This window comes from Theropithecus gelada, chromosome 10 (assembly GCF_003255815.1).
Source record: "Theropithecus gelada isolate Dixy chromosome 10, Tgel_1.0, whole genome shotgun sequence".
In the NCBI taxonomy this organism is placed as follows: Eukaryota; Metazoa; Chordata; class Mammalia; order Primates; family Cercopithecidae; genus Theropithecus; species Theropithecus gelada.
Window position 1 is genome coordinate 18,506,881 of NC_037678.1, and position 20,265 is coordinate 18,527,145.

The 20,265-nt window shown below is 46.8% G+C and overlaps 1 protein-coding gene and 1 non-coding gene across 3 annotated transcripts; both read right to left on the reverse strand.

The window, feature by feature from the left end:
- Positions 1 to 539: 539 nt before the first annotated feature.
- YWHAH (tyrosine 3-monooxygenase/tryptophan 5-monooxygenase activation protein eta) lies at positions 540 to 13,857 on the reverse strand. 2 transcript variants are annotated; one of them, XM_025398647.1, is made up of 2 exons: positions 13,518 to 13,857; positions 540 to 2,004 (listed from the first exon to the last, which is right to left on the reverse strand). In XM_025398647.1, exons 1-2 carry the CDS (start codon positions 13,602 to 13,604, stop codon positions 1,351 to 1,353), a joined length of 741 nt encoding a protein of 246 aa, XP_025254432.1. In that variant the 5' UTR covers positions 13,605 to 13,857; the 3' UTR covers positions 540 to 1,350. The 2 variants fall into 2 exon arrangements, with proteins under 2 accessions (XP_025254432.1, XP_025254433.1); XM_025398648.1 differs by lacking the exon at positions 13,518 to 13,857 and adding an exon at positions 10,903 to 11,894.
- On the reverse strand, positions 4,592 to 4,694 carry LOC112633908. Its single transcript, XR_003121667.1, has one exon. It is a non-coding gene; the product is annotated as a small nucleolar RNA U13 (small nucleolar RNA).
- Positions 13,858 to 20,265: the final 6,408 nt, after the last annotated feature.

The window sequence follows — 20,265 nt, forward strand, 5'->3', positions numbered from 1 at the left end:
AGTCTCAAGAGAGACACCTTGGGGGCAAGCAAGTATTTAAGGGGTAGGTTAGGCTTTTTCTTTTAACTCAGTGAGGTTTGCTTTTCTATTTTAAAGAATACTAACCATTTAACAATAACCACTAAAGATTTCAGGGATGCAAGTTGTGCCCCTAATATTTTATTACATTAAGAAAATTTGAGGACATGTATAAGCTCAGTATTTACCTTCAGCGTTAAATACACTCTCAAGTTAAACAGAGACCACAACCTTTCAGAGGTGCTATACTGTGGAAGACTGCATTTTGTTCTGTGAGGCTCATTAAAAAGTACCAGTTACCAGGAAAACTGATCGGAAAGACTATGTTAGCTGGGTTCACAGAAAACTATTTAAAATCTATGAATCCTATGTATATGCTGCAAAATATGTAATGAAATCAGAGGGTAGGAAAACTTGGATAAAGTACTACAAATGCTTTCATGTTTGAGAGATTCAAACCACAATTTGTGACTGGTTAAACAGTACCTTGAGAGGGGAAAAATCAAGACCATACACAGAGATAATATCCCCAAAGCAGCATTTATTTACCCATTGAATTCCAAAACATTTATTTTAGAAGTCTGGCATTTCATAATCACCCATCTTGATTGACATGGGCTGACACACATGGTGCTGTCAGGATACACAAGGACAATAGCCAAAGAGTTACAAAAAATAAATCCATGATTCTTAAACAATCGCAACCAAAAAAAAAAAAAGTTACAAGTATCAAAACTTTTAGATGCATTGCATTGAAAAGAAGGTTTGTGCACGTCATAATTTAAAGAGGCAAAAACAAGGTGCTACTGAAACCTCACGTTAAACAGTTTATTATAAAGCTGATGGAAAGGAGCAAGTTGTCTCTCTGTATCAGCTTCCCTTAACAGTTTTCCATTAGGTGAAGAAAGAGGTGGGAGGGGTGAATTCATTTTTGCATGCACAAGATGTACTGCTTAACGAAACACTATCAGCTTGTTTTAAATGGATCTTTTAAACATCAACTGTAGCCTGTGTTGGCTAATTCTTTCTAATCTCCCCCATTACTTTCGCCTAGATTTCCCATACATCAACAAGCATAGTAAAATGCCTCATCAGAACACACTTCTCCACACAATTCAAAAAGGGAGCTCCTGTGGGCTCAAAGCAACCATCAGTCCAGCAATGCCCATGATTCATCTGAAACTGCTTCCCAAGAGACAGGAGTGCAGATCTGAGTAGCTGTGCTGCCAATACAGATAGGTTTAGCACTAGATATTTAGTGATTGTGGCAAGGAAGAATCGGTGATGATGGGGGTGGTGGGTGAAGGAAGGGCCAGGGGACCTGAAGGATCTTCAGTTGCCTTCTCCTGCTTCTTCATCCTGCTGGTCGCTCGTCCAGAGGGTGAGGTTGTCTCGCAGCAACTGCATGATGAGCGTGGAGTCCTTATAGGAATCCTCGTTTAGTGTGTCCAGCTCAGCTATGGCATCATCGAAGGCTTGTTTGGCTAAGAGGCAGGCTTGCTCGGGTGCATTCTGGATCTCATAGTAGAACACGGAGAAGTTGAGGGCCAGGCCCAGCCGGATGGGGTGCGTGGGCTGCATCTGCTCTTTGCTGATTTCAAAGGCTTCCTTGTAGGCAGCTTCAGAAGCTTCGACCACACTGTTTTTCTTCTCCCCAGAAGCGACCTCTGCTAAGTAGCGGTAGTAATCACCTTTCATTTTCAGGTAAAACACCTTGCTCTCATACTGGAAATCATTGCAGTTCTTGATCAGGAACTTGTCAAGCAGAGACAGGACATCATTGCAAACTGTCTCCAGCTCCTTCTCAATCTTCTCCCGGTAAGCTTTCACTTTCTCCAATTTCTTTTCGTTTCCATCAGCCATGGTTTTCTGCTCAATGCTGCTAATGACCCTCCAGGAAGATCGCCTGGCACCAACCACATTCTTGTAGGCCACAGAGAGGAGATTTCGATCTTCATTGGAGAGAGGTTCATTCAGCTCTGTCACCTGCAAAACCCCAAGAAGATAAACATTGAAAGGAAAATCTGAAAATCTTGGCAAGAAGCCTTCCCTTCAACATAATCAACAATCCTTCTCAAGAACAGGATTATAAACAAGTCAGTCACTCTGGAGAATAAAAACCACCCATGGACAAAACCAATATAGACATGAATCCTATGTGAAGAAAAGACTGTAGTCTAATAGAAGAGATAAATACTTGGCACCCAAAACAGAAAATCATAGGAGCTTGAGAAATTCATAAATGAGGTCTCATAAGATGTTGCTTTCATGTTGGTACAGGAATGGGACTAAGGATAATTATGAAAAGGTTGTACAGCAGCAGTACACAATGAAGAAAACCTCAAGCTTCAGCTACTCTGCAAAAGATACTCTGAACAGGCCGGGCGCGGTGGCTTATGCCTGTAATCGCAGCACTTCGGGAGGCCAAGGCGGGCAGATCATGAGGTCAACAGATCGATACCATCCTGGCCAACATGGTGAAACCCCATCTCTACTAAAGATACAAAAATTAGCCAGGCGTGGTGGGGTGCGCTTGTAGTCCCAGCTACTTGGGAGGCTGAGGCAGGAGAATCGCTTGAACCCAGAGGTTGCAGCGAGCCAAGATTGCGCCACTGCACTCCAGCCTAGCAACAGAGCGAGCCTCTGTCTCAAAAAAGAAAAAAAAAAAAACCTCAGAACAGTAAGATCATGCGGTCCCTTTGTCAGATGCTCAAAGACGACAGACTGGAAGTGTTCCAGACTCTGCTTCCAGCTTTACATTCTGGAAAGAACCAACCACTCCTCAAATACACATTAACAGGTGGTGGGGCTCCACAGATCAGATGAACATCACACAGATCCAGTGGCCAGAGCTTCACCCTGTGTGGCCACACATGGAACCCTGACTGATACTCCCAGCCCTCTCCCAAACCAAAATGAAGAAGAATTCATTAGTGACATGAAAGTGCCCCCAGCTCCAGGTGAAAAGAAGCACAGCTACTCAGCAGCAAGTTGTACTCTGACCTACCTCACAGGAAACTCTGGTCATCAAGGATGGAAGCATCAATTATTTTAAGTGGGAGAGTTAAATTTCACAAGCTTTAACTTCCCTTCGTTCTCCCTGATGCCAGCTACAAGTGAACTAGCTATGCAGTTAGTAGGAAGAGCATTATTAGACTTTGCAGGGGGTTGAACTGTGTCCCCCGCCAAAAGATATGCTGAAGTTCTGACCCCAGGCACCTGTGACTGTGACCTTATTTGGAAATAGGGTCTTTGCAGATGTAATTAGTTAAGATGAAGTCATACTGGATATTAGGGTGTGCCCTAAGTGCAATTACAGGTGTCCTTATAAGGATAGTGAGATTTGGACACACACACACACAGGAAGAATGCCATGTGACAGTGGAGGCAAAGACTGGAGTGATGCATCTACAAGCCAAGGAACACCAAGGGTTGCCAGAAGTCACCAGAAGCTGGGAGAGTGCCTAGGAAGGATTCTTCCCTAGAGCCTTCAGAGGGAATGTGGCCTGCCTACACCTCACTTTCAAACTTCTAGCGTCCAGAACTACGAGAGAATAAATTTATTATTTTAAGCTATCCAGTTTGTCGTACTAGGTTCAGCAACCCCTAGGAAACTGTTTATAACAGAGTTTCCTAACAGAGTTCCTAATAGAGTTGGTCTGGGCCCAAGCACAGAAAATGACTTGCTAAATTGACCCAGGACATTTCACAAGCCCTTAAAAGATGGTGTGTCGTCTATAAAGTAGAGGGATTCCTTAGTATGACCTACTGGTAAAGGTCTTTAAATTTAACACTGAAAAAAAAAAAGGAAAGCAAAGCATTTAGGAAACCATAAAACACTAAACAAAAAAGGTATTACTTAAACCAATCTGTAAGGACAGAACCTCCAATAGAGGGAAAAAGCCAAGTTCAATGGGGAAAGTTATCAATAGCATATTCAAATAGACACACTTAAAATGAATTGAGAAGACTGAGCAGTGGAGTATCAGAAATCCTGAACAATGATGGTTTATTTGGGGAATTAGTGGTTCAAGGACATAAGCAGCAAGTGTAATCATTATTACATGTAAAAATCAGAAAACTTGTGCCAAGTTCTTACAAAGTAAAACAAGCAATTGTCTGAGTCCTCCCTACCCCCAAGCCCCAGAAAAAATAAAAATACCAGCTCACTCTTAATGTCTCCATTTCCCTGTCCCCAGAACCCCTACTCTTCTGCTACAAACATAGGATTAAGTCTCTCCTTTGCCTACCCATCAACCAAACCCCACTTCTTTCTTCAGTGTGGTCTTTGGCTAACAGCTATCCTGACCATTCCCAGGGGTGCTGCCTCCACTCCAGTCAAGTCAGGGTTCTCATTATTCATCCTCACATATTCATCAGTGGTCTCCATACCTCTCACTGTGATCCGCTCCAGTCTACCATGAATCTAAAATCAATGTTCCCTTTAAATCACGTTGAACACCTATAACCCGACTAGTTTCCTCCTCTAGTAAGTGCCTTTAAACACTTACATACATTTTCTTATGGAAAATAGACTTTGTAAATATTTAATAACTTAGTCTTTTTCTCCCCACATCAGAGGGTCATGTGTCTACATCGTAACAAGGTTTGAGGGTGGCACACCTCACACATGCATGTCAAAACCCAATCATCACACTTATGAACTACAAAAAGATGAATAACTACTTAGTCTTTTAAGGGAGCCACACTTCTACATCAAAATTCCATCCCAAATATTCTGATAAATTTCAGAATGCTTGAATCCTCTAGAATGACTTGCATTTCTAGAGCAACATTTAATAAAGTATGAGACAACAACAGAATTTGGAGAGCTCCTTTGATCTTGTAGTAATTAAATCCAACTAAGGCCATTTGGCATTAAAATGCAAATAATATCCATAAGGAGTCACAATATACTTCCTCCTGTGACTAACAAAACTGCTTCTGTGAAACTGGCAAAGATACACCAAGGTAACTTCCCAGAGTATGTCATTTAAAGAGAGTGCATATCTGAAATACACGTATGTATGAGTGCTTGCATAACACAAAAGGCAGTATAATTATTAAACCCAAGACATCTGGAGTTTAGTCTGAGCTAGCTATGTGACCTTAAACAAATCACAACCTTTTTGGACATCAAAGGTAAAATAAGCAGGATTAGCCCAAATGATCTCCAAGGCCTCCTTCAGCTCCAACACTCCATGGTTTCATTTTTCCTGTGCACCAATAAAAGGTGTGGCACAGCATGATGAAGTTGATCCTACTAACGTGAAGTTTGGGTGTTATCTGTAAGAACATTCTTTCTCCCTCAGGAATGAACTGCCAAAAAGGCTACTGGGCAGTATTTATGACACCTTCACAAGAAAAATCATTTACTGGGAGTAGTAGTGTTTATGTAACAATCATCTGGTTGCCTGCCAGTCTGAATGAATCACTATCAGCATTAGCTGAGGGTGACTAACATATCTCAGCAAGCAAATATGGTTCCTCATACCCCAGCCAGGGCCTAACTAGGAAATAACTGGATATATTTAAATACAGTATTTTTTAATACTCCTGGGTTATAATTCAGTTGACAAAAGGAAACATGAAATGAAGATGGCTTACTACTTGAACAGATAACTAAAGAAATATGAGTTTTTCCCAGACTGGAAAATTATAGACCCATGTAAAATCAGATGGTCCATTAAAACAAAAAGATTTATAGCCAATCTTGATAGATGATACTTAGAACCAGTTCCCAACACATCAAATACCAAAATACAGGCGCCAGGAGAACTAATGAAAAGTTCAGTCATAAACTGTACTAAGAGAAGCAAACACTGGGTGGCAACACAGAGTAATGGATGCTCTCCAGGTCCCAACCATGCCACCTAAGACCAGCTGCAAAACCTAATGAAATGATTTATTGCATCTCTACAAATCAGGAACATGAAGCAAAAACAAGACATACAATTTTAGAGACAGGCCTAGACAATAGTTTTCAGCCTTCTTTCCACTCTTTAACACCAGGATTACGACAGTCATTTCTGCCACATGGCACCTTCCCTCAGTGTATCCACGCTGGGCACTGAGTCTTCAACTGGCCACAAACCAGGGGGTTTGCCACCTCTGCTCACAGCCTCTCTGCTTTCTAGGTGTCCTGATTGCCTTTCCACCCTCTGTAATCCTACTTACACCCTTCCTGAATGACAAACTTAAACTGATGGGCTCTTCCCATGCACAAAGGCCCTCCTCTCCATTTATTTTAAGGACTGGACTCCCTGCCAGCTAGTTTTACTAACGTCCTGACAAAACAGCCTTTGGCTACACCTAGTCCCCACCCCAGGGCACTCATTTCACATTTTCTCTGCTCCAGGACTACCCAACATTGCTAAATGTCAAAAATGACCTGGCCTGCTGATCATTCACTTATCTTCCTATGACACTATTTGTTTACCCAAAAACCCCTACGGGCCTCCTCCCACTACTCACAAGGCAAACAACTATGTGTGTGTGAGTAAAAACAGATCCACCGCCAAAAATAGTACGGGGACTATTGAGGAAAATTTAAAGTTCTTAATCTTGGAAACACCCAACATCAAAAGTAACACTGAGCAAACAAAATGCCACCCCCAAGCTGCCAGGCCATAGCTGCCTAAGTTAGGGGTAATGTCACCTCACTCAAACATGCTGCCATCCTTCACAGCTCCACATATGCTATGGGCTCATCCTTTATAGTTACCCACATCTACACCAACCAGCTTGCTTTTGATATGAGTAAGTAAATGATTCTCACGATTAAGTAAACATAACAACATCATAAAATCTTTAAGCTTCTTTGGAAGAAGTATGTGTGTACGTGTGTGTGTTAAAAGTGAGCTTGAGGAGCCGGGCATGGTGGCTCACACCTGTAATCCCAGCACTTTGGGAGGCCAAGGCAGGTGGATCACTTGAGGCCAGGGAGTACGACACCAATCCAGTCAACATACAGAAACCCCGTCTCTACTAAAAATACAAAAATAAGCCAGGCAAGGTGGCGTGCGCCTGTAATCCCAGCTACTTGGGTGGGACATGACAATCGCTTGAACCTGGGAGGTGGAGGTTGCAGTGAGCCAAGATTGTGCCACTGCACTCCAGCTTGGAGGACAGAGCAAGACACTGTCTCAAAAAAAAAAAAAAAAAAAAGTGAGCTAGAGGGATGAAAACTTGCTGAGCTCTTTCCCAAGTTTATGCTTAGGAAGTGAGGATCTTGCCTGGCCTGGCCCCAAGCTGGCAAGATATCCACCAACAGACCAAATCCTATGTTCTTGCCACTGTGCAAGAACATCGCCAGCCAGGTTCAGGCTGAGCCCCTTATCCTCACTAGGATGAGGCTGCAATTCTGTAACGCTACTATAGGCTAAACTTCAAGCTCAGAGCGGGCAAGTTCAGGTAAGTTACATCCACTCTAAGCTAAATTTTAGTCAAATAAAACAGCTGCCCTAGTATAGTCAAGAGACTGCCTTTGCCTTGCTTTTGACATAATTGAGCATTTTCATGGGGACTGGCAAGGATTAAATATAACAGCATCTGAATGGCATTACTGCATGCTACTGTCCCTAGAGGCATCAGAATTGAAGGCTTCAGAAGCTGTGCCAGGTTCGGATCATTGGAAGTGCCAACACTCACCACCGCAGAAAGGAATGCCACTGCAGCCAGGAGTAGGGTGGGAGGAGCACCAAAATGCTGGGGCAGAAGACAAGCTGCCTCCACTTGGGACACTAGGAGGAATTTTACCAGCAACCTAGAGACAGAAATTTTGGGGCCTGCATAAAAATATACTAAAGGGTGCACGGAGAAAAATACATTAAAGGCAATATGGAGAAACAACTGGTGTCAAGAATATGAAATAGGCCGGGCGCGGTGGCTCAAGCCTGTAATCCCAGCACTTTGGGAGGCTGAGACGGGCGAATCACGAGGTCAGGAGATCGAGACCATCCTGGCTAACACGGTGAAACCCCGTCTCTACTAAAAAATACAAAAAACTAGCCGGGCAAGGTGGCGGGCGCCTGTAGTCCCAGCTACTCGGGAGGCTGAGGCAGGAGAATGGCGTGAACCCGGGAGGCGGAGCTTGCAGTGAGCCGAGATCCGGCCACTGCACTCCAGCCTGGACGACAGAGCCAGACTCCGTCTCAAAAAAAAAAAAAAAAAAAGAATATGAAATAATTTCTTAAAATACCCCAAATAAAATGTAACATAGCCCTGCACATCTTAACTCAGGAGAAACTCAAATTCAATACTTTGTTAAGAAAAAAAAAAAAAAAAGGCGGGGCGCAAAGGCTCACGCCTGTAATCCCAGCACTTTGGGAGGCCGAGGCAGGCGGATCACAAGGTCAGGAGATCGAGATCATCCTGGCTAACATGGCGAAATCCTGTCTCTACTAAAAAATATGGAAGTCCGGGCGAGGTGGCTCACGCCCCTAGTCTCAGCACTTTGGGAGGCCGAGGCGGGCGGATCACTAAGTCAGGAGATCGAGATCATTCTGGCTAACATGGTGAAACCCCATCTCTACTAAAAATACAAAAAATTAGCTGGGCATTGTGGTGGGCTCCTGTAGTCCCAGCAACTCGCGAGGCTGAGGCAGAATGGCGTGAACCCAGGAGGCGGAGCTTGCAGTGAGCCGAGATCGCGCCACTGCACTCCAGCCTGGGCAACAAGAGCAAAACTCTGTCTCCAAAAAAAAAAAGTAAAATAAGTTCTATAACTTGCTAAATGTAACACACATTAAAAAAAACACAAAACAAAAAAAAACAGGCCGGGCGCAGTGGCTCATGCCTGTAATCCCAGCACTTTGGGAGGCCGAGACGGGCGGATCACGAGGTCAGGAGATCAAGACCATCCTGGCTAACACGGTGAAACCCTGTCTCTACTAAAAAAAATACAAAAATTAGCTGGGTGCGGTGGCAGGCGCCTGTAGTCCCAGCTACACGGGAGGCTGAGGCAGGACAATGGCGTGAACCTGGGAGGCGGAGCTTGCAATGAGTGGAGATCCCGCCACTACACTCCAGCCTGGGCCACAGAGCAAGACTCCGTCTCAAAAAAAAAAAAAAAAAAAAGTTGGGGGTACCCTCTCCAAAACCTGGAAAAGTGGGACACTGTAGTCACTGTAGTCTGTCACTAATATAAAATCCCAGACAAAGACCAACTAAAGAAAATCCCCAGCTCACGCCTGTAATCCCAGCACTTTGGGAGGCCGAGGCAGGTGGATCATGAGGTCAGGAGATCGAGACCATCCTGGCTAACACGGTGAAACCCCGTCTCCACTAAAACTACAAAAACTTAGCCAGGCATGGTGGCGGGCACCTATAGTCCCAGCTACTCGGGAGGCTGAGACAGGAGAGTGGTGTGAACCCGGGAAGCGGAGGTTGCAGTGAGCTGAGATCCCACCACTGCACTCCAGCCTGGGAGACAGAGCAAGACTCCGTCTCAAAAAAAAAAAAAAAAAAAAAAAAATCCCCATCAAAGAAAATACATTTTTGGTTTAAGGGAGTCAGTTCTGGCCTGTGGAATTTCTTCTGGGGATAATTCAGGGACCCAAACCCACATGGGGACCACAGTTCCTACTTCAGAGCAAGAAAGCCATGTAAGCTGGTGGCCCACCTGAAAGACCCTTTAAATTCAAACTATTACAATTCCAGGGCCTTCTTCCCTCCTCCAAGACGATTACATTTTAAATGCCTAGTTAGTGGGAAACATAGCTCCCTAGTTTTTATATATTTCAAACTATAGTATCAATGTGGCTCTAAGATTTCATACTCATTGGGTGTGGTAGTTCACTCCTGTAATCCTAGCACTTTGACAGGCTGAGGCAGGAGGATTGCTTGAGACCAGGAGTTTGAAACCAACCTGGACACCATACAGAGACCTGTCTATACAACTTAAAAATTAGCTGGGCATGGTGGCATGCATCTGTAGTCATAGCTGCTCAGGAGGATCACTTGAGCCCAGGAGCTCAAGGCTACAGCAAGTTATGATGGTCCCACGACTGCACTCCAACCTGGGTGACAGAACGAGACCATCTCTTTTAAAAAAAAAAAAAAAAAAAAAAAACCATACTAATCACAATTTTGGTACACCTCAAAATCCTCCTACTGTGACACTGATCTGTCTCACCTGGGGCAGTCAGCTGTGCACTTTTACACAGCACCTGCTCATTTCCCCACTTCCCAGAATCTCACAGCTGTTGCAACAACAGCCTTTTGCCAGTGGTTGGGCCAAGTGCCCTTCCTCTCCGACTCCTGTTTCCTTAAACTGTAGTTTTGTTTCCTGCACTTAAGATTTCTATATATATATTCTGCAAGTACTTCAAATGTGTTTCTCCCCGTTTTCTGTCAACACTGTAATCAACTGATTTATCAGTGTTAAAACACCATGCTATTCCAGTAATTTTTACATTTGATAACTTCACAATTACCACCTATGTTTTAATATAAAATAGATTACTTAGGGCCATAAGACATGATGAAATTATGTCTATGAATATCCACCAGAAATCTATCTGGTTATTTTCCCTCTTTCCTTAAATCACTTAGTTTTCCGGACTAACATGTAATCCCACTTTATAGGTTTATTTCAGTTATCAAACAGTACTTACAGAGACTACAAATTGGGTAAGGTCATTCAAAGCCTAGCCTAGAAAGGACTTAGGTTCTACAATCTTTCACAATGTTTCTTCCCACTATTATACTCTATGCAAGCTGGTAGGTATAAGATAAAGAGAGCTTGAAGATACTCCTTTATGCTTCACTTCAGAAACATTTCTTGCTTCTTCAAATTATGGAGAGAAGCAGGGAAGAGAAGTTCTCAACAGGTTTGAGGCAAGACCATTGTTTCCAATATGCACGATTTTTCTTCAAGCTTACCAACACTGTCCTCCAGGTGACGCTGGTAGAATAAGGAACATCAATCATTACAGGAAGGCAATATTATCAGGTGAGCATTTTAATTGTGAAGGAAACAGAAACCAAGTTAGAAGACTGAAGGCAAAACTGACTTGTTAATAACATCACTAGTTTTATACTTCAGAGGACCTAAAGCCAAGATTAAGTTTCAAGGTTACAGAGTGGTGGCATCAGAATATATCCTCAACACAGGTGTCCTGCTCCATCCTCCCTACAACAGGCTACTTACCTCCACAGCTCTGAACAAAGCCCAGGTAAACCCAGAGGGTTACTGAAATTTACACCTTTTCCAAAAGAGATTAATAAAATAGAGACTGAGTCATCTCAGTAACATTAAGAATTTAATCTACAAACACCAATTTAGCAGGGAAAGTGACTCCTGCCAGTCCTTTCCAACATATTATTTTTCTTTTAAAGAAAATATCTATAAGCACAATGTATTACATTTAGATGAGGAGGAGAAATGGTTTATCACAATTCTGAGATGGCAGAATTAAAGCTTGGATTGACTCTTCAATACTGGCTGGCTTTTCCAACTCATTATTTCAAATATAGATATTATAGATTCCTTTGGTTTACAAAAGGCTACCTTAACCCTCCAGAGAAGATCTATGGACACTAGTAGCTAGCTGCAGGAAAGCATTTTACAAGCCTACTAGAAAGCCAATCTTTTTCTCTACTCAAACTAGATTTTGTTCTGGCAACATCTCTCCATTCTTGCCTTTATTCCCCCATTTCAAGTTGCCTCAGGTTTCTGATTGTTCCAGAACGCACCTTCTAGCCATTTTTCCTTCACCTCCATTCCCCTTCATTTAAACCTTGTCCCTCCTTTCTTTTCACCACATTTATTTCCCAAAGGGCTCCTAACACTGCAGTCTTTACGTCTCACTTAGAGGGTGAGCAACCACTTCATGAAAATGTGTGGCAAGGCCTCAGCCTGCATAATCCCAGCACCACTCAGTAACTGGGGAGGAGAGTTTTAAGTGTGACCTGCTGTGGACAGAGGCAGCTTTATCCCAAAGAAAATTAAGGTTCAGGATCCCTTCCAAGGAAATGCATTCAGTCAGTCCCATTTCTGTACAATATGCAAAAATTATATTTTAGATTTTCTTTTAAAGGACCCCCTGAATTACATGAAGTTCAGCCTCCAGACCTAGACGGCCCCCCGGTTTGGAAGAAAACCTCCTGCCTCACCAAAACAGCATGCTAATAGTGCTGAAGTCAAGATCACCCACAAACCAACATACGGGCAACGGTGTTGCTGGTCTCCAAACACACCCAGTTGTGTGTAACAAGGACACCACAGGAAAGGCAACTCTTCAAGTACCTTTCTTACCTGAACAATCCTAAATATTAGCCCCAACTACATATTTTGTCTGACATTAAGGTCAACAGCCTTCAAATGAGCTTTCCAAATGACTTAAGATTTTAGGGAGCCTTTGTATTTGCAGTTTTTTCGGAACTCCCTCCAAAAGGCCAGCAAGGATACATTTACTATAGTCATGGGCAGTAATTCTCAGACTTAAGCCAGCTAAAAATCGCCTGTGAGAGCTGGTTACAATGCAGATATGAGTCTCACCCCCGAAATTCTGCATCTGTAGGTCTAAGGCGGGGTTCAAGGGGCTCCTCCCAGGTCTCAGGAGGTTGTACACTGAACATAGCAGGATGGTGGCCGCAGCTGTAGTTCTATCACTGTGTGACCTTGACACAGTGAGAGGAAATACTCATTTAGAGAAAACGTAAAATAACGTGAAGAGTGAGTGAGATGGTAACCGGAACTCAGAAATGCAGGTGGTGTGTGACCCACGGTATTTTGCTAGGGTGTGGCTGGGCACGACTCCTCCACCGGAGAAGAAGCTGCAGAATCGATTTATGAGGGTCTCGGGAATGCAAAGGCACACAGATTAGTCTCACCTAGAAGTCACGTTTCATTTTAATCTCCAGGCAGACAGAGCAGAAGCAAACCTGGGGCTGTGATGGGCCCCACACCCTCCGCCCCCTCTCCCGCCCTCGTCCACGCCTAGACTGCAGGAAAGGGGTCTTCGCACACAAAGCCAGACCCCCAGGAGTGGGAAGATGAAACCAGAACAATTCGAACAAGCAGAGCAAAACAGATCGGAATTACAGACTTCAGGTCGTAGCAGAGAAAACCAGCTGAGACAGGGCGCCACTCACTAGGTGATTCTTTATTCCAAGTTGGGGAACGGAGGAAGACGAGAGGGGGAGCCCCCGGGTCCGGTGAAACGCTCTAGGAGGAGGAATGCGGCTCCTTCACGTCCCCTAGGGCACCCTTTGCCCCCGCCCGGGATCCGAACTAAGATGTGGCGACCCCGGCCCGCCCGCCCCCAACGGGGCTGCCTCCGCGACCCCGAGATGCACCCTCCCGGATCCCCCAGCCCGGGCCCAGCCTCAGGAAGTGGCGGGGCGCCCAGCGGGAGCGGGAAGCGCGGGCGGCCACGCCCAGCCGGGTCGTGGGGTCGCCCATGGCCGGGAGGGGAACGCCGCCCGCGGCCATCCCCGTCCCTCCCCAACGCCAGGCCTCCCCGGCCAGCCGCCTGGGCTCCCGGCGCGCTCACCGCCTTCATGGCGGAGGCCATGTCGTCGTAGCGCTCCGCCTGCTCGGCCAGCCGCGCCCGCTGCAGCAGCTGCTCCCGGTCCCCCATGTCGCTCGCGGCTCGGCCTCGCTTCGCGCCTCACACCGCTGGCTCGCTTGCCCGCCCGCCGGTCAGTCCGCTCCCCGGTCGCTGCGGAGGCCGCCGCCGCGCACGCGCACTGGCTCGCCGGCCGACCCGGAGTCTGCAGGCTGCAGGCAGCGCCGCCGCTCGCGCCCTCTCGCTGGCTCGCCCCGCGCGCTGTGGCTCGCGCCGCGGACACCGCCGAGGGAGGAGAGGCGGTCGCGCTGGGGGATGGGAGGACGAAACGACGCCTGCGCAGTGAGAGTGGCCAGGCCGGGCGGCGGGGAGCGGCGGGAGTGGGAGGGGGGAAGGGCGGGCCGGCCCTAACGGTCTATTTCAAGGTGACGTCACCTACTATAAATAGCCACCGCCGCCACCGCCCCGCTTGAAAGCCGCGCAGGCGCTCTGCGAGTGCTGCATTTTACCGCCGCAGAGATGGAGGTGGAGAAGGGAAAGCCAGGCAGGAGACTGCGGAGCCGGAGGAGGCGGCGCGGTGATGGCGGCTGCACGGGCAGTGCATTGTCATAGCGCCACCCTGAAACGCACCACTTCAACCACGTTAGCGATCTGGCTTGAGAAGGGCCCCAAAAGCAAGCAAACCTACCCGCGGAGAAGCCGGGAGGCCGCGTGCCCCAAGGGGCGGGTCAGCCCAGCCCCGCCCCGCCCCAGCCTCCCGCCAGCCCCGAGCCCTGCCTGTCCGTGGGTTCCGCTAGGCCACACCCTGTGCTTGGGTCTGCACTGGTCCGGGCAGAATCGAGTCCGACCCTCGGGGACGGCCCCGCCACACACACAGACACATGCAGTCGCACACATCCTGACATAGCCTTGGGCAGGCTTGTGCCTTCCACCAGAGGAGGGGACTGGATGACCAGGCCGAGACAAGTCATATTCAGGACACATTAGGAGCCAGCCCAGGGCTAGTCCCGTACGAGCATTCTCCTCTTTAATCCTCACTACCCAGCCCACGTGGACACAGCTGGTCTCCCCATATTTAAAATGTGGAACCTGAGGAAAAGCAAGGTAGTGACTTGCTCAAGTTTACACAGCCTGTTAAGTGGTGGGGCCAGGATCTGAGTCCAAACCCAGGCTGGACTTCCTCTTGTGGCAAAGAGCTGGGGTGGCCCAACTGGCTGGTCACTGAGCCCCTCCCAATCCTGGCTGGCATTGGATACTGAGGGTTCCTTGTGCCAGGCCCTGGGCTGGGCTGCCCGACAAGCTAGGAATATAATGCTTAAAACAGGGCCCCAACTGACTTCCAACATGCCAAAGGCAGTGTAGGAGAAGGGGCCTTGGGCTCGCTGACAATTTACTGAGCATCTACTGCATGCTCAGCCCGCAGGGATAAGCTGGATCTTGGAGTAGAGTCAGGAAAGAGATTAAGGCCTGGGGTACAGCATGGGCAAAGGCTTGGCAGTGACCTGGGAGATGGTGAGAAGAGAGGCCTAACAATGGGAAGTGAGGTTGGGTAAAACAAGATTACGGAGTGTTTTAAATGCCAGGTGGAAGATTTGAGGCTTCATCCTTAGGTAATTGAGAAGCCATATTTCAGGCCTGGAATCTTGCTCTAGAGAGTAAGACGTGTTTGAAAGGAGAAGGGAGGGAACTGGAGACTAGGCCTTTTCTGGACTTGTTTTCCATCTGGAGAATTAGACTTAACTGTTTCAAGGACTAAAGAATAGATATCCACATGCTGGAATGTCAGAGCTGGCAGGACCCTTAGAATCACCCCTATCTAACCCCTTGTCCTGAATAAGGGGAAACTGAGGTCTGAGGGAAAGGAGGAGCTGGCCCTAGTTTGCACAGCGAGTGACCAGAGCTGGGGCCTCCATACCAGGTCTCTTGCCTCCCAGGCCTTCCTCTTCCTGATGTGATGCTAAAACGATCACACTTTTGGGGGCCCATGAAACAGGATTTGAATGTGGGCCTGGGAGGAGGCACCCACCCCAGGCTTCACCATGCTTTGAAGAGTCACTTTTGCTGTTGGAATCGAGGTTAACAAACCAGTCTGATCTTTCCCCTAGTGAATATATTTAAAGAGCATTCTAGATAGTAATGAATCATCCACTCCACCCCCTAGAAGGATGGGGTCCCAGTGACAGGTGGGAGGAGGGCCAGCCCTGGATGGGGGCACCTCCTCAGTTCCTTCTAGCTCTTAAGAGGGCTTAGAGCCCTTCCAGCTTTTCTGATCAGGTTGGACTAAGATTGATTTCAAAACAGTGAAAATTAGGTAGAGCTGGAACATTCTAAATAATTGATTTCTGACATGTGTAAATGACACTCTGGTTCTCCCATGAAGCTTTTCTTCTCACCAAACTTCCCCATCTCCTCTTCCTCACTTCCTACCCACCCATCAGCTCAGTGTGCTCTGGCCCTGTCCCCACTCCTCCAGTGTGACCACCAGAGCCCTCCTTGTTGTCAAAGCCAAGGACGCTTCATAGTGCCCACCTCCCTGGCCCTCTTGGCTGGACTGGGCATGACTGCTCACCCTTCCTTGACCGGCTCTCCCAGCTTCCCTTCTGCTGCTCCAGCCATTACTCTTCTATTTGCTATGTGGGCTTGTCTTCTAGTCTACCCGGAAATACTAGGGTTCCTCAGGGCTTTGTCCCGAGCCCTCTTCACACACTGCCTTATCCTTGGTGACCCCATCCTCATGCACTCTAAGGAACCATCTACCACGTTCCTAGCACCAAGCAAGGTGCTTTGCAGAACTGGGCATTTTTTTTTCCCTCAAGATACCCCTGTAAGGCTGGTCCGATTTCCTTTCCTGTTTTTTTGTTTGCTTGCTTTTCTTTTGTTTTGTTTTAAGATAGAGTCTCACCCAGTCACCCAGGCTGGAGTGCAATAGTGCTCTCTTGGCTCACTGCAACCTCTGCCTCCCAGGTTCAAGCGATCCTCCTGCCTCAGCCTCTCAAGTAGCTTAGATCCTCAGGAGGCTAAGGCAGGAGGATTCCTTGAGCCCAGGAGGTTAAGGCTACAGTGAGCTATGATTATGTCACTTCACTCCACTCTGAGTGACAGAGGGAGACCCTTTCTCAAAAAACAAAATAGTTTATTTTAAAAAGCTACAAGGGCTACAAGGCGCACACCACCACGCCCAGCTAATTTTTTCAGAGAAAATTATTTAAACTCTTATGCTTCATCTGTTAAATGTATTTTTTAGTCTTTTTTTTTTCCCCCCTGAGAGATAGAGTCTAGCTCTGTTGCCCAGACTGGAGTGCAGTGGCACAATCTTGCCTCACTGCAATCTCTGCCTCCCGGGTTCAAGCAATTCTCCTGCCTCAGCCTCCCGGGTAGCTAGGACTGCAGGCATGCACCACCACACCCAGCTAATTTTTTTGTGTGTACTTTTTTTTTTTTTTTGAGACAGAGTCTCGCTCTGTCGCCCAGGCTGGAGTGCAGTGGCACGATCTCCGCTCTCTGCAAGCTCTGCCGCCTCCTGGGTTCATGCATTCTCCTGCCTCAGCCTCCCTAGAAGCTGGGACTACAGGCGCCCGCCACCAAGCCCGGCTAATTTTTTTGTATTTTTAGTAGAGATGGGGTTTCACCGTGTTCTCCAGGATGGTCTTGATCTCCTGACCTCATGATCCACCCGTCTCAGCCTCCCAACGCGCTGGGATTACAGGCGTGAGCCACTGCGCCCGGCCTTGTGTGTATTTTTAATAGAAACAAGCTTTCACCATGTTGGCCAGGCTGGTGTCTAACTCCTGACCTCAAATGTTCCTCCTGCCTCAGCCTCCCAATGTGCTGGGATTATAGGCGTGAGCCACTGCGCCCAGCCAATTTCTTTAATTTGTTTAATAGAGCTAGGGTTTCGCCATGTTGCCTATGCTGGTCTTGAACTCCTGAGCTCAAGCTATCCACCCACCTCGGCTTCCCAAGTGCTGGCACTACAGGCGTGAGCCACTGAGCTCGGCCTCCTTTCCCGTTTTACAGAGAAGGAAACTGACACAGAGCTGTTCCATGGTTTGAACAAAGTCACACAGCTGGGAATGGGCAAAGCAAGGATTCAAACTCAGGTCCGTCAGACGCCCAAGTCTGAGGGCCTCACACTGCCCCCTGATGTCAGCTGAGAAGAGCTCAAAGTGTGACTCCCCTGTTGGGATCACTCAGATTATACAAAGAATACATAAGCCTCCCACCGAGCGTCCCACACACTCTTACCAGCACCCATCTTCTTTGCCCTTAGGAGAGAGTTGCTAACGCCCAAGAGCCTCATCAGTAAAAACCAGGGTCACCACCTGGGACAGGTCACCTATTCCTAAGGCTATACCTCCTATCGATAAACAGGGCCTTTGAACAACTTCAAAGAGAGCACCTGAGCGAGCTGAGGGAGGTCAATGGTTAATGTCAAACACACTTTGTTGCCTCAGGGCTCAGAGCAGGTCCCCACTAGAGGAGCCAAGTCTGTGTCTTCTCCTAGTGCAGGGTATCATTCGGGGAACAGAACAAAATCCCCCTGGGTTCCTGAACACACGTGTGTGGTGTGATTTGAGAAAGAACATGGTTCTTGTCTTGGGTTCAAATCCTACTCTGCCAGTGCACCAGCTGAGGACCCTCAGGCAAGTCACTTGTAAAAAGGGATCAATAGCCTGGCACAGTGGCTCATGCCTATAATCCCAGAGCTTTGGGAGGCTGAGGTGGCAGGATCACATGAGGCCAAGTGTTCAAAACCAGCCTGGGCAACATAGCAAGACCCTAGTTCTACAAAAAACAAATACAAAATACACACACACACACACACATATACACACACACATATATGCTTACATATATATGATATACTTTTATATATTATATATTTATATATATAATATATGATATGACCCCAGTATCCTTTTGCTGACACAAAATCTCAACCCCTGTGTCTTAACTAAGAGCATCCTGAGCGCAGAGGTTTCAGGATCATCTAGAGCCTTCCACCCCCTTTCAAAGCCCGCCTTGGAAGCAAACCAACACCCAAGGCAGCTTTTGGCCTTAAGAAGTGCGAAATGTCCTGTATATATTATATATCATAATTCATATATTATGATATATTTATATCATATATAAATATATATCATATATGATATATAACATATAAATATATAATTATATAACATATATAACATAATATATAAATATATTATATTTATATAACATATATAATGTGTATATATATTTTATATATATAAAAAAACCCCTATATATATGGGGGGGGGCGGGTTTTTTGTGTTTTTTTTTTAATGGAGTTTCTCTCTGTCACCCAGGCTGGAGGGCAGTGGCATGATCTCGTCTCACTGCAACCTCTGCCTTCCAGGTTCATCAAGCAATTCTCCTGCTTTGGCCTCCCAAGTAGTTGGGACTACAAAAAATATTTTTAAAAAAGAAAAACTTAGGCCGGGCACAGTGACTCACGTCTGTAATCCCAGCACTTCGGGAGGCCGAGGCGGGCAGATCATGAGGTCAAGAGATCAAGACCATCCTGGCCAACATGGTGAAACCCTGTCTCTACTAAAACTACAAAAAATTAGCTGAGCGTGGTGGTGGGCGCCTGTAGTCCCAGCTACTTGGGAGGCTGAGGCAGAAGAATTGCTTGAACCCGGGAGGCAGAGGTTGCAGTGAGCCGAGATCGCGCCACTGCACTCCAGCCTGGCGACAGAATGAGACTCCGTCAAAAAAAAAAAAGAAAGAAAAACTGGCCAGCCGCAGTGGCCCATGCCTGTAATCCCAACCCTTTGGGAGGCCAAGGTGGACAGATCACCTGAGGTCAGGAGTTTGAGACCACCTTGGCCGACATGGCAAAACCCCATCTCTACTAAAAATACAAAAATTGACAGGGTGTGTTGGCATGTGCCTGTAATCCCAGCTACTCAGGAGGCTGAGACAGGAGAATCGCATAAACCTGGGAGGCAGAGGTTGCAGTGAGCTGAGATCATGCCATTGCACTCCATCCAGCATGGGCAACAGAGTGAGGCTCCATCTCAAAAAAAAAAAAAAAAAAAAAAAAAAAAAAGCCAGGCATATTGACTCACGCCTGTAATCCCAGCACTTTCGGAGGCCAAGGTGGGTGGATCACCTGAGGTCAGGAGTTTGAGACCAGCCTGACCAACATAGTGAAACCCCATCTCTACTAAAAATACAAAAATTTAGCCGAGTGTGGTGGCGGGCACCTGTAATCCCAGCTACTCGGGAGGCTGAGGCAGGAGAATCGCTTGAACCCCGGAGGCAGAGGTTGCAGTGAGCCAAGATCACGCCATTGCACTCCAGCCTGGACAACAAGGCTCAAAAAAAAAAAAAGAATTCTTCACCTGCATCCCACCCAGAGCCAGTGGTCACGACTGCTCTTCACGTGGGACTGCATTTCTAAAGCGTTGCCAGAACCCTCCACCAGAGCCCAGTGAATAGATGACCCAGAAAAGGCACGTCCTGGTTTTTTTTTTCCCCCCCTCTTGGATACTCTGAGACACTCTGAGCTGCTGAGAAGTCTGCACACCAAGGGACCTATTACAAAGGAGACATGATATTGTTCTGGAGAGATGGCGTTTGCAATGTTGGCATGGTTACCATCTTGAGCTGGAGTAGCCACCTGTCCACAAATTATTAATGTCACCCAGATAGGATTTTAACTTTTTCTCCCACTGTAGGCCACCTGCAGTCAAGGTGACCTTAC